The sequence below is a fragment of the Trachemys scripta genome, chromosome 12, assembly GCF_013100865.1.
Source record: "Trachemys scripta elegans isolate TJP31775 chromosome 12, CAS_Tse_1.0, whole genome shotgun sequence".
NCBI lineage: Eukaryota > Metazoa > Chordata > Testudines > Emydidae > Trachemys > Trachemys scripta.
Genome location: NC_048309.1, coordinates 38,124,106 through 38,139,162, shown reverse-complemented (window position 1 = coordinate 38,139,162; position 15,057 = coordinate 38,124,106). Strand labels below are relative to the sequence as shown.

Below are 15,057 nucleotides of genomic sequence, written 5' to 3'. Positions count from 1 at the left end.
CCCAGAGTTCCCCTTCCAGACCCTGGGGTCAGTAATAGTTTTCAGTGACACAGAAGCAGGAATATTTGTCCAAATCGTGCCCTGAACATAGAGAAGCAGTTTTAAAAAATAGCGAAGAGACCTGTGCACCTATTGTCTTCACTACACTTGGTATTCACCTCCAGCTCAGTCTGTCTGAAAGACTTCACCCTGCTGGCTCTGGGTCCCTCTGTCAGCTTCCAGCCAAGCTGACCACTTCCTTTGTAGCCCTCCCAACCAATGACCTAGCCCATTGCTGTCCTAGCTCTCTGAAGCAGGTACCTCAGAGGCTGATAGATCAGAGTGGTTGTTTTACTCTTCCTGGGTTCTTTAACAGTCCACTTTACAATCTGTTTGGTTTGACTCTATGCATTTGATCGGGCAGCAATTCCCAATTGAAAAGAGAAACCAAATCATACATCATATCCGTAAGAAATATTACAGACATGTTCCCACTTTGTCAGACCTCCCACGTTGAGACATTTGAATGGGGCTCAGTGATGAGAAAAACAAACTGATAAGAATGCAAAAATCCCACTACTGCTCAAGAGTTTACTCAGAGCCTCCTTTACTTCTTTGTTCCTCAGGCTGTATATGATTGGGTTGAATGTTGGAATAATGACTATGTAGAGCAGGGTGAGGACTCGTTCGGTGTCCACCGAGACACTGGAACCGGGCCTCATGTAGGCGATAATAGGGCTTCCTGATTCATACTGAGAAAGCAGGGCAATCAGCTAGTTATCTTAGGTGCATGAACACGAACGCAAGAAGCCCGTGAAACAGGCAGGAAGAATTGGAAGTCCTGGAACAATAAAAGAACTATAATGTGATTGGAATAACAGAGAGTTGGTGGGGTAGCTCACATGACTGGAGCACTGTCATGGATGGGTATAAACTGTTCAGGAAGGACAGTCAGTGAGGAAATGTGGAGGAGTTGCACTGTATGTAGGAAAGTGGTGATTGCTCAGAACTCCAGTATGGAACTGGAGAAAAGCCTGTTGAGAGTCTTTGGGTTAAGTTTAGAGGTGAGAGCAACACGGGTGATGTCATGGTGGGCATGTGCTATAGACCACCAGACCAGGAGGATGAGGTAGAGGAGGCTTTCTTTGGACAATTAACTAAAGTTTCCAGAACACAGGCCCTGGTTCTAATGGGGGATTTCAATCACCCTGACATCTGCTGGGAGAGCAAAACAGCAGTGCACAGACAATCCAGAAAGTTTTTGGAGTGTGTTGGAGACAATTTCCTGGTGCAACTACTGGAGGAAACAACCAGGGGCCCTTCTCCTCTTGACTTGCTGCTTACAAACAGGGAAGAATTGATAGGGGAAGTAGAAGTGGGTGGCAATCTGGGCAGCAGTGACCATGAGATGGTTGAGTTCAGGATCCTCACAAAAGGAAGAAAGAAGAGTAGCAAAATATGGACCCTGGACTTCAGAAAAGCAGACTTTGACTCTCTTAGGGAACTGATGGGCAGGATCCCCTGGGAGGCAAATATGAGGGGGAAAGGAGTCCAGAAAAGCTGGCTGTATTTTAATGAAGCCTTATTGAGGAGGCAGGAACAAACCATACAGATTTGCAGAAAATATGGCAGGCGACCAGCTTGGCATAACAGAGAAACCTTCGGTGAGTTTAAACACAAAAAGGAAGCTTACAAGAAGTGGAAACTTGGACTGATGACTAGGGAGGAGTATAAAAATATTGCTCGAGCATGCAGGGGTGTAATTAGGAAGGTTTGAAATAGTTGGTGTTGGTTAGTTGGTGTTGGTCCTGCTTTGAGCAGGGGATTGGACTAGATGACCTCCTGAAGTCTCTTCCAACCCTAATATCCTTTGATTCTAAGGCCAAAACACAACTGGAGTTGCAGCTAGCAAAAGATGTGAATGGTGACTCGAAGGGTTTCTAAAGGTATGTTAGCAACAAGAAAAAGGTCAGGAAAAGTGTGGGACTCTTAATGAATGCGGGAGGCAACCTAGTGACAGATGATGTGGAAAAAGTTGAAGTACTCAATGCTTTATTTGTCTCGGTAAATCCAGACAAGGTCAGCTCCTCCACAGCTACCCTGGGCAAAACAGTATGGGGAAGAGGTGAGCAGCCCTCAATGGTGAAATAACAGGTTAAGGACTACTTAAAAAAGCTGGACATGCACAAGTCCATGGTCCAGATCTAATGCATCTGAGGGTGCTGAGGGAGTTGACTGATGTGATTGCAGAGCTATTGGCCATTTTCTTTGAAAACTCTTGGCGATCATGGGAGGTCCTGGATGATTGGAAAAAGGCAAATATAGTGCCCATCTTTAGAAAAGGGAACAAGGAAAATCCGGTTAACTACTGACCGGTCAGCCTCACCTCAGTCCCTGGAAAAATCATGGAGCAGTTCCTCAAGGAAACTATTTTGAAGCACTTGGAGGAGAGGAAGGTGATCAGGAACAATCAATATGGATTCATCAAGGGAAAGTCATGCCTGACCAACCTGATTGCCTTCTATGATGAGATAACTGGTTCTGTGGATATGGAGAAAGTAGTGGATGTGATATATCCTGACTTTAGTAAAGCTTTTGATATGGTTTCCCACAGTATTCTGGCCAGCAAGTTAAAAAAGTATGGATTGGATGAATGGACGATAAGGTGGATAGAAAGCAGGCTAGATTGTCAGACTCAATGGGTAGTGATCAAAAGCTCGATGTCTAGTTGGCATCCAGCATCAAGAGGAGTGCCCCAGGGGCCCGTCCAGGGGCAGATTTTGTTCAACATCTTTATTAATGATCTGGATGATGGGATGGATTGCACACTCAGCAAGTTCGCACATGACACTAACTTGCGGGGAGAGGTAGATATAGTTAAGGGTAGAGATAGGATCCAGAGTGACCTAGACAAATTGGAGGATTGGACCAAAAAAAATCTGATGAGGTTCAACAAGGACAAGTGCAGAGTCCTGCACTTAGGACGAAAGAATCCCATGTACTGCTACAGGCTGGGTACCGACTGGCTAAGCAGCAGCTCTGCAGAAAAGGACCTGGGGATTACAGTGGATGAGAAGCTGGATATGAGCCAGCAGTATGCCCTTGTTGCCAAGAAGGCTAACCTCATATTGGGCTGCAGTAGTGGGAGCATTGCCAGCAGATCGAGGGAAGTTATTATTCCCCTCTATTCTGCACTGGTGAGGCTACATCTGAAGTATTGTGTTCAATTCTGAGCCCCCCACTACAGAAAGGATGTGGACAAATTTGTGAGAGTCCAGTGGAGGGCAACAAAAATGATCAGGGGGCTGGGACACGACTTACAAGAAGAGGCTGAGGGAACTGGGCTTGTTTAGTTTGCAGAAGAGAAGAGTGAGGGGAGATTTGATAGCAGCCTTCAGCTACCTGAAGGGGAGTTCTAAAGAGGCTGGAGCTCAGCTGTTCTCAGTGGGGGCAGATGACAGAACAAGGAGCAATGGTCTCAAGTTGCAGTGAGGGAGGTCTAGGTTGGATATTAGGAAACACTATTTCACTATGAGGGTGGTGAATCACGGGAATGGATTACTTCGGGGCGAGGAGGGGATCTCCATCCTTAGAGGTTTGTAAGGCCCGGCTTGACAAAGCCCTGGCTGGGATAATTTAGTTGGTGTTGATCCTGCTTTGAGCAGGGAGTTGGATTAGATGACCTCTTGAGGTCTCTTCCAACCCTAATCTTCTATGCTTCTATGATTCTATGATCAAACTGATGCATAGAATGAGGTGACTGTGATGAGATTTGAGGTGCAGATGGAGAAAGCTTTGTGTCTCCCCTCACCTGAGCACCTCTTCAGAATTGTGCAGCTGATGTTGGCTTAAGAGATGATGATCAGGATCAAGGGCACTATTGTGAACACCACAGTGAGCAAGGTGAGAATGGCATCGGTGAGGGATGCGCCCCTGCTCACCAGCTGTCATAAACATACAGCTAAGGGTAGCATAAAATCCCTCTTCACCTTTTATTTTGGCTTCTGTTTTCCCTTGTAGCACGTTAACTACCCTGCCCTCAGGCAGAGACAAAAATCTCCAGCTGCTCACAGCTAAAAAAACAAAAATCCCTTTGTTACAAGAACCTGATACCTTTGCCTCCAGGCAAAGAGAGATAAGATCTCTATCTGCTTTCTAAATAGCCAGAAAGGGGAAAAAATGTCCTTTAAAAATCTTACTGGGCTTTCGGTTCAAAATGATCTCTGGTTCAAAATGATCCCACCACTCTGCCACCATGTCAGAGTTCTCTCCCCACTCTGAACTCTAGTGTACAGATGTGGGGACCCGCATGAAAGACCCCCTAAGCTTATTTATACCAGCGTATGTTAAAAACTCCCCAAGGCATAATTTCTCTCTTATACCTTGGATTAAGTAACGCTGCCACCACCAAGTGATTTAAACAAACATTTAGGGAGGGCCACTTGGAGCCCTACCTTCCCCAAATATCCCCCCAAGACCCTACACCCCTTTTTGTTGGCAGGCTTGAGAATAATCCCCCAAGCCCCCACAGCCCTTTCCTGGGGTGGCTTGAGAATAATATCCTCACCAATTGGCAAAGGTGAACACAGACCCAAACCCCTGGATCTTAAAACAATGAAAAATCAATCAGGTTCTTAAAAGAATAATTTTAATTAAAGAAAAGGTAAAAGAATTACCTCTGTAAAATCAGGATGGTAAGTACTTTGCAGAATAACAAAAGACTCAAGAACACAGAGGATCTCCCTTCTAGGCAAAACCTTAAAGTTACAAAACTAGGCATAAACCTCTCTCTTACACAAAGGAAAACACAAGCCAAAATAAAAGTAAACTAACACATTTCCTTGCTAAATACTTACTAACTTTATAGGAGCTGGATTGCTTGCTTCCTTGATCTGTGCTGAAGCACACAGAACAGACAGACAAAGCCTCCCTCCTCCCCAGATATGAAAGTATCTTGTCCCCTTATTGGTCCTTTTGGTCAGGTGTCAGCCAGGTTCCTGAGTTCTTAATCCTTTACAGGTAAAAGAGGAATTAACCCTTACAGGGTAAAGAGGGATTTTATGCTATCCTTAGCTGTATGTTTATGACACTAGCCTAAGCACTGGGAGGATGTTACAGAAGAAGTGGTTGATTTTATTTGGCCAGTGGAAGGGTAACATGAATGTGGCCACCATTTGCTCACACGGCACTACCTTGTATATGATCCACACCACAGCTGCCAAGATAACAGTGATCTTTCTTCACATGACGAGTAAGTAATGCATGGAGTTGCATATGATAACATAATGGTCAGAGGACATCACAGCCAGCATGCAGTTTTCCATGTGGCCAAAGAGAAGGAAGAAATATATCTGGATTGAACAGCTCAGGAAGGAGATGGCCTGCCACTCGGAGTGGATCTTGGACAAGGTCTTGGGGATGACAACCAAGGTGTAGCAGATCTCCAAGACAGACTAGTTCCCAAGGAAGAAATACATGGGGATCTGGAGGGACAGGTCAGCCACTGTGACAGCGATGATGAGGACATTTCCTATCAGGGTGGTAAGGTAGATGAATAAGACCATGGCAGTCCATATGGCTAGCTTGTCTTTACTATATTCGCTGCTTTCATTATATTCAGCCATAAAGCAAGAAACCTATAGGCCTGTAAGATATTAGCTGAAGCATAAGTTAGCATAAGTGTGGTTAAGTATGCCATACCCCTTGACAGAGATTAACAGTTACCTTTAGATTTGGGAACTAAGAAGAGCTTGCTCAATGGTAGGAGGTGGAATGTTCCAGTAAATGCCACCACAGTGAACGTGGACGTAATAACCGCAAATCCGCTTGAGGAAGGGGTGACGGGTGTGATCATCAGCTGAAATGGTAGTTACACATATCAGCATACTAACCTACATAAGAACATAAAAATGGCCATGCTGGGACAGACCAAAGGTCCATCTAGCCCAGGATCCTGGCTTCAAATGGTAGCCAATGCCAGGTGCCCCAGTAGGAATGAACAGAACAGGTAATCATCAAATGATCCATCCTCTGTTGCCCATTCCCAGCAAATGGGATACCCGAACATTAGTAGAGGAAATACAAATAATGAAAAGGGGAAAAACCCCTACTGAATATGCATTAGACATAGTGGGGTCAACAGAACATATTATAAAAGCTACATCTCAGCCTTGAGCAGGGGGTGACAGAGATGTAGCTCTTGCAAGGTGCCAGAATGATGGCCACTGGTGAAGAAGAGGAAGGTGCAGTGATGAGGAAGACAATGGCTCACATTTCAGGTTGTCCTTCAAGAGATGGTGTGAGTATATGGATGTTCAAATGTACATTCTGTGGTTTGTCTATTTACCTTTCTGAGTCAGAGTGTTTGTGACTTTGCTAAAACAACAAGGAGTCTGGTGTTTTGTAGATACAGACTAACACGGCTACCCCCTGATACTTGACTTTGCTAAAAGTATTAATAAACTATTTGTAAATATAGAGGAGTTCCTATAGTGTGTGTGTTGCAACTGTGCACATCGAGGTTCCCAACTATATAGTAATTTTAATAATACTGGGCCTAATCTTGGGATAAGGAGCTGTCAACCCTCAAGGTGATAATTGAGAATTCTTAAGTAATCAATATAATGAATACATAATATATAGATCAGGCTATACCAGGACAAATAGAAGGGGCTGCAGATGCTGGAGGTCTGACAAGCCCAAAAAGAAAGATAAACTCAATCACTGCAGTTAGGTTTCCTTCCATATCTCTGTCCTCTTGAGACCACATAGATATAGATAGCTGAGGGGTTTGCATGGTATATCATGATAGCTGAGGGGGTATATCATGATAGATAGATAGATAGATAGATAGATAGATAGAGTCACAGTTAGCTGCACCATTGTCACCTTTCTCATCTCTCTGTGCACACCCAGCTCCGCTGTTTGGTCTTTTGGACCTTACTCATCTCTGTCAGGAATCTTCTGATTTTTCTTCTCTTGGGCTTGATCTATACTAAAAACTTATCTTAGTCTATTTCCACCTGTGGAAAAGGAGTGGGAAGTAACAAGTTAGAACATCTGGGACATCGGAGTCAGGACTACTGGGTTCTATTCTGCCCTCTGAGGCGGGAGCAGTGGGTTAGAGTATAGGGACACAGGTAGTCAGGACTTCTGGATTCTATTCTGCCCTCTGGGAAGGGAGGGGGTTTTAGTGGTTCAGGATGGTGCTGGGAATCAGGAGCATGGGTGACATTTGATGACTTTGTAAAGGGAACGGGTTTAGGAGCTGGAGCAGGGGAGTTGAAGCCCCATCACAATTGTAAAGCGTTTTCATATCTCTGGATGAAAGCTTTTAATGGGGTTGTTAAGTGTTATTATTGAGTTTGGAGTAATAAAATCAGAGAAAGGATTAAACAATAAACCATTGTGATTAAACTGAACCTTAATTTATAAATATAATATTAGTTGCTGTGTGGCCTTGAACATGTTTCACAAAGTTAGGAAAGATAGGGTCAAATTGAAGCGAGTCCAGAAGAGAGCATCAAAAATGATGAAAGGTTTAGAAAACCTGATCCTATGAGGAAAGATGAAAGAAATAGGGCATGTTTAGTCTTGAGAAAAGCAGACAGAAGGGGGACCTGATATCACTCTTCAAGGGTGTTAAGGAGTGTTATAAAGAAGACTAGGTTGACTTGATCCTGCCCCACTGCATGGGGCTGGACTCTATGACCTCTGAAGGTCCCTTCCTGCCCCACATTTCTTTGATTCACCAATGTATATAAGACTAAAACGTTGAAATTTGGGGCCAGTCCTTCAAATACTTAAACATGTAATCCTAGACTTTCAATGAGCATAATGGAGTTAGGCACCAACTCCCGTTGACTTTCAATGAACTCCTTTATGACCCTTTGAAAGTCACAGCCATGAGTAATTGTCTGATTGATTGACTTACTTCCTCTTCTGCCAATGCACATGCATACCTTTACTTGTGTGAGTAAGAGTCTACAGGCCTACAAGTGTTTCAATAGGTACTGAGCTTTGAGGTGCTATCCCTGACAGGGGTGCATATTAATAGTGGGTGAACTGAGCAGTCCCTATTGCCTAACTCCCTCAAAGACCTACGCTTGGATTTTAAACAAAGTCTAAAGGATTTAGGTGCTCTTTTCCTCCACTGAATTTCAGTGGGAGTAAGCCTAATTTTAAAAAAAAGTTCCCAACCTTTTTCTTTGTAGTCATTTCATATCTTTAGATGAAAAATGCTATGGAAGGTGTGGACTGCAAAGTTTACCAAACAGCTAAGTGACATAGCTATGCCAGCAAAACCCCTGGTGTAGAGGCAACTGTGTGAACAGCATAGCTTATGTCATTCAGGCAGGCGGTGTAGCTATGCAAGCAGAAGTCCTTTTGATGGCATATACTGTGTCTCCACTACGGGTCTTTGCTGGCACACCTATACCAGACAACGGTCTGTAGTGTAGACAAGCCCAAAGTGAAAAAAAATTATTTATAGTATTTCTTATTTGCCTATACTTATGTCTTATTAACTTGTACTAATTAGTCTATTTCTCTCTGCTCTGTATATTATTTAATATGGTTATATGTATTTCTCTTCTCTGCAAAATGTGTGGGGGATAGTTTGTCTAAAAGGGTGTTACAACAAAATAAAACTGATTTTATATTATTCTTGACTGATCTATCTATCTATCTATCTATCTATCTATCTATCTATCTATCTATCTATCTATCTATCTATCTATCTATCTATCCCACCTAGAAATAAGGTATACATTTGTAACAGTGAGAGTAATTAATCACTGGAACAATTTACCAAGTATTCTTCATCACTGGCAATTTTTAAATCAGCATTGTTTTGTTTTTGTTCTTATTTTTGTTTTGTAAATGATCTGCTGTATGAAATATTTGGGGTCACATTTTCTGGCCCCCAGGAGGCCAGGCTAGATAATCACAATGGTCTCTTCAGCCTTAGAATCTATGAATATATAAGTACTTGAATGATCCCTATCACCATGATATCTGACCACTTCACTAATCTTAACAGTTTACCTATAAAACCCTCCATTGTGAGGTAGGGAAACACAAATCTCTCTCTTACCCATGGGAGCTCTATGCCCGAAGCTCAGAGAAGGCAGTGAGGTATTTCTAATGGCATGTGCTTACTTTTATTTGAGAGGCTTCTGGCATTCTGGGGCCCTGATTGGAGCACAGAATTTCCATCCCTGATAGAGGACAAGAGGTCTCAGAGAAACAGAGGCCAACAGATAAGCAGGGGCTGTTTCCCTAAAGCAGTATACAGAGGGTGCATTCCCTCTCTGCTTTACGTGGGCCAGAGAGAGAGCAGTATGAGTGTCCAGTCCCCCTGCTCCAATTACTATTGAATTATTTAACCACAGTGGATTGGCTTCAACAGGCACTGAACTCATCCTATATAAATCCCAGACTCCCAGTGGTTTTCTAGGCACCTAAAAGTAAGGCCTGGTGACACTCAGGGTCCCCATGCTGAAGTCCCTTTGTGAATATCATTCCTGTTCGTATTGTGGGTGCCAGGCAGACAGTGCTGGAACCTGCCTCACTGCAGATGATCCCATGAAGAAGCATAGCACTACTTTGGCCCATCCTGTGTCGGCACAAAAGGATCTGTGGACTCCAGAAGCGTTGAAACTTCATTAAATATAATGGGGGTTGGACCACAGCTATGGTCCCTTTTCCCACAGCAGCACTGGGGCTAGGTATGCATTAGTGGTCCCCTGTTGCAGAGAGTGACAGATCATAGAAACTATTATTCCAGTTAGAAAGGTTTTTCCTACTAATCTAAATCTCCCTTGCTGCAGGAGAACAATTGATCACTGTCCTCTTTATAACAACCCTTATCAGCTCTCTCCTCAGGCTTTTTTTCTCAAGACTAAACATACCCAGATATATTTTTTTTAATCCTTTCCTCACAGGTCAAGTTTTTAAAGCCTTTCGTCTTTTTTGTTGCTCTCCTCTGGACATTCTCCAATTTGTCCACACCTTTCCTAAAGTGTGGCACCCAGGATTGGTCACAATACTCCAGGCTGAGGCCTCACCAGGGCCAAGTAGAATGGAGCAATTTCCTTCCATGTCATACATATGACACTCCTGTTAATACACCAGAGAATGATATTAGCCTTTTTCACAACTGCATCACATTGTTGACTCACATTCCACTTGTGTTTCACTATCACCCCCAGATCCTTTCAGCATTGCTATCACTTAGCCAGTTACTCCCCTTTTTTGCAATTGTGCATTTAATTTGTCCTTCCTAAGTGAAGTACTTTGACTTATCTTTGTTGAATTTCATCTTTTTGAATCCAGACCAATTCTCCAAGTTGTTGAGATCGTTTTGAATTCCATTCCTGTACTTCAAAGTTCTTGCAACCCCTCCCAGCTTGGTGTCATCTGCAGACATTAAAAGCACACTCTCCACTCCATTATCCAAATCTTTAATGAAAATATTGAATGGTACCAGACCCAGGACTGACCCTTGCATGACCCCACTAGATACGCCCTCACAATTTCACAGTGAGCCATTCATAACTACTGTTTGAGTACACTCCTTCAACCATTTGTGCACCCACATTATAATAATTTATCTAGACCACATTTCCCTACTTTGTTCATGAGAGTGTCATATGCGACAGTTTTAAAAGGCTTACTAAAATCAAGATGTATCTTGTGTACTGCTTACCCCCATCCACCAACCCAGTAACCCCGTCAAGGAAGGAAATTAGGTTGGTCTGGCATGATTCATGAGAATGTCATGTGGGACAGTTTCAAAAGGCTTACTAAAATCAAGATGTATCTTGTGTACTGCTTACCCCCATCCACCAACCCAGTAACTCTGTCAAGGAAGGAGGTTAGGTTGATCAGGCATGATTTGTTCTTGGTCATGCTGGCTATTCCTTATAAATGCCATTTCACTGTGTATTTCCTCTAGTGCACAAGGATTCATTATGCTTGCTTCAGATGCAAAGTCTATAGAAATGGCCAAAATGTGATATAATGGTCCATGTTATGTCTCCCTTCACAAGCCAGACCCAGAAGAAAATAAGGGACCTACTAGTAGATAAAGGAGACCTGCTTTCACTCAAGAAGTAGAGGCCAGCTATTGCAAGCTGGGATTTTCAAAGGAGACTAAGGGAGTTCCAAGGCCTTTGAAAATCAAGGACCAAGGTTTATAGTCTTCCTTTCTCGTTACAGAGCCAGTCCCATGGCTTTTTCTGGAAGCTGAGCAAATATTTTTGGTTCAGTGTCTGAGACAAAAATCTGTTTTAAAAAAATGGTTTGTTTCATTTGGGTGGTGGTGATTTGTTTGCCCATCAAAAACAACAGCACTAACTAACTAACTAACTAACTAACTAACTAACTAAATAGAATTGCTGGAGTAGAATTAAACATTTTGAATGTTTATTCAAACTGACATAATCAACATGAAAGTGTTGTTTCATAAGGAAAAATGCCCATTAAAAATGAAGTTTCATTTCCAAAATATCACAATGAACTGTTTAATATTCCCCGACCCCCCAAAATTCAGCTATTTTCTGGTCCAAAATAATATGCCAAATTTGACCTCAAGTTCCCCCCTCCAAATGGCCCACAAAATGCATTTTTCACTAAATGAGAATTGATTGGGTCTTGGGCTTATTGCTGGGGATGATTTTGCTTTCAGCTTCTCCTCCCTCCCTGTGCCCAGGATCATGGTTGAAAAACATGTTGTAGTAGAGAATTTCCCAGTGGATGCGAACATATCTAGCTACATAAATATATAAGGAAGTAATAGCCACACAGCACCTTACGAGTCCTGCTGAGTTCAGAACACTGCTGCTTTCTGTCACCGGTGAGTGGAGTAGGTTGCATTTTGTTTTTTCTGCAGACATCTTCAACATTTAATCAAAAATCAAAACCTGAAATATGATATTTTTAGCCAAATCCTTAAAAATATCAGCTGAAAAGTGTCCAGAACTGAATATTTTTTGGCTGAAAACCATAGGCGTAGTTTGACTTCTATATTTGGGGAGGCAGCTCCAATCGGGCCAGCGAGGCTGCACATGGGTCGGGGGGAGGGCAAATTGCATGCCTGCCTGAGGTTTACAGTTTGGGGAGGCAATGCCCACCTACCTCCCTCAATTATGCCCATGCTGAAACTTGCCACATAAGGAGATATTTTCAGCCAAAAACTGGCAAAAAAAGAAAACATTTTTCCTAGGGAACAGCTGGTAATTTGTATGCCCCCACTGTCACCTTGCAATGAAAAGTCAAATACAATTAGAGGAAAGTAGATACTTCCTGTGAACATTTTCATTGTTTTTTAAAACCCAATTTTCCATTATAGATAGATAGAGAGAGAGATAGATAGAGAGATAGATAGATAGATAGATAGATATTCAATGAAAAGTTTTCAACCAGCCCTACCTATAGCATGCTGCTAAGTCTAATGGTGTTTGCGACAGAGGAAAGTAATGTAATAGAGCAGAATCCGAACTCATGTAAATCAATCTAGACCCATAGCTAGTGTAAATGCAGCCACACTGATTTACATCAGCTAAGAATCTGGCTCCATTTGTGAGTCTGCTGGTTTTCTGATGTACATTTATCTACTTGAATAGGATAGTATGTGTGTATTTTTGGGGGTATGTCTATTTGAGTCTCTCTGTATGGGGAATGTGTTTGAGTGGGATTTTTTTCTCTGTCTGAAAATATTCGCATGAGAATGTGGGTTTTGTGTATATGTCACTCTGTAGGTTTGTTTGTGTGTGTTGCATAATTAAGTATTTTGTGTGGGTAGATGTGTGAGTGTATGAGTATAATGGACTAAATTCTGTTCTCAACTGCAGTAGAGTATCTTCTTTATTTGATTCAGTGTAAATGAAAATTTCTATGCAACTTAAACAGAATGCACAACAAACAAAAGCACAATCAAGCAGCACTCCTTGTAAACAGACACATGGCAAGTACACACATTCTCAAACCAAATGCAATCCTGCATACACCTTACACAACAGACATAGCACCCACATTGATTATACTCACAATCACACAAAAACATACAAACACTCAAACCCAACTCTAAGACACGCGATATACTGCACTTTTTATCTATCTATCTATCTATCTATCTATCTATCTATCTATCTATCTATCTTAGTAAATTGCCATTTCTTTCCTTCTGTCTCTACATAGTTACTAGTGTCCTGATATAAAGCCCACTGGATCCTGTGCAAAGATTCTGATTGAGTTGGATATAGACAGTAGAGAGCAGTGTATCCTAATGAATGGGACCTGGACCTGCTGTGTGACCTTGACTATGTCACTTCACCTCCATGTGCCTTGTTTTCCCCATTGATAAAATGGGGATAACATCTCCTATCTCTTTTGTAATTTCATTTGTGAGGATGGAGGAAAAGAACTGTATAGGGTCCAGGTATTAATATGCAACGTTCATCACCAGTGGCCTCATATATTATAATGAGGTTATCCCCAAAAATCATTTCTGTTTTATGTTAGTATTTTCAAATAGAACATTCACACATCATATCTTTTCTCAATTACAAGATTACACTCAAAATTGTATTTACACTCCTTGTAACATTCTCCTCTTACAATGGCAGGAACACAATTAAATGTTGAAACATGGAAAGGAGAAATCAAACTGCATTGAAGGAGTTCATCATTCTGGGATTTTCTAGCCTCCAGGAGGTGCGGCTCCTACTGTTCAGTGGATTTTTGATCACATATCTCTTCACCCTACTTGGGAACACCTTCATCATCATCCTTGCCTTGGTGGACCAGCGACTCCACACTCCCATGTATTTCTTCATTGGGAACCTGTCCTTTCTGGACATCTGTTATACCACCACTACTATTCCTCAGCTACTGATCCATCTCCTCTCAGAGAGGAGCAACATCTCCTACATGGGCTGTGTTCTGCAACTTTTCTTCTTTTTCTCCTTCGTGGGCACAGAATGCCTCCTCCTTGCAGTGATGGCCTTTGACCGCTATGTTGCCATTTGCAATCCACTGCATTACACTCTGATCATCAACAAAAGCACTTGCCTCCAATTGTCAGCTGCTTCCTGGGTAAGTGGCTTCCTTAACTCTGCAATACACACAGTCTTTGCCTTCAAGTTACCCTTCTGTGGGGAAAACCGTATTGATTATTTCTTCTGTGATATCCCACCGCTGCTTGAGCTGTCATGTGGGGACACCAACCTCAACAAACTCCTGATCATATGCATTGGTCTGTTTATAGCCTGGACACCCTTTGCCTGCATCCTTCTATCATACACTTACATCATCTCGACCATACTGAAAATGCCTTCTTCCCAGAGAAAGAGGAAGGCATACTCCACGTGTTCATCCCATCTGACTGTCGTCCTTCTGTACTATGGCAGTTGTATCTTCACTTACCTGAGACCCAGTTCAAGTTACTCATTGGGTAGCACCAGACTGATCTCACTATTATATAGCATCTTAACACCAATGTTAAACCCCATCATTTATACCCTGCGAAACAAGGATGTGAAAGAAGCTTTGAAAAATTTGATTCTTAGGATGTGAATAAATGTTATACTCCTCTTCTTAAGCTTCTTCTTCTTCTTTTGCTGGTGTTTCACTTTCTTCTTTTTTCTTCCTTTTCATCATATTCTTAATCATCATCTTTTTGTTTTCTTTCTCAGATTTTCTTTTACTGTTTCTTGTAATTATCATTGTCATCTTCTTAACTATTTGAACATAAAAACAAAAGAATGGCATAGTGGGTCAGACCAATGATACATCTAGTTCGGTACCCCGTCATCCAACAGTGGCCAATGCCTGATGCTTCAAAGGGAATGAACAGCACAGAGCAATTATCCAGTAATCCATCGTTTGTTGTCCAATCCCAGCATCTGGCAGCATAGGCTAGAGACACCCAGAGCATGGGGTGGCATCCAGACCATCTTGGCTAAAAGCCATTAATGGACCTATCCTCCAAGAAAATTTTTCATGATCATCTTTTTCATCATTATTTTCCTTCTTCTCCTTTTTCTTCTTCTTCATCTTCCAAATATTTGAAAACTA

The 15,057-nt window shown here is 42.2% G+C and overlaps 1 protein-coding gene across 1 annotated transcript; it reads left to right on the top strand.

The window, feature by feature from the left end:
- Positions 1–13,629: 13,629 nt before the first annotated feature.
- LOC117885423 (olfactory receptor 5V1-like) lies at positions 13,630–14,556 on the top strand. Its single transcript, XM_034786729.1, has one exon. It carries the CDS (start codon positions 13,630–13,632, stop codon positions 14,554–14,556), a length of 927 nt encoding a protein of 308 aa, XP_034642620.1.
- The last annotated feature ends 501 nt before the right edge of the window (positions 14,557–15,057 follow it).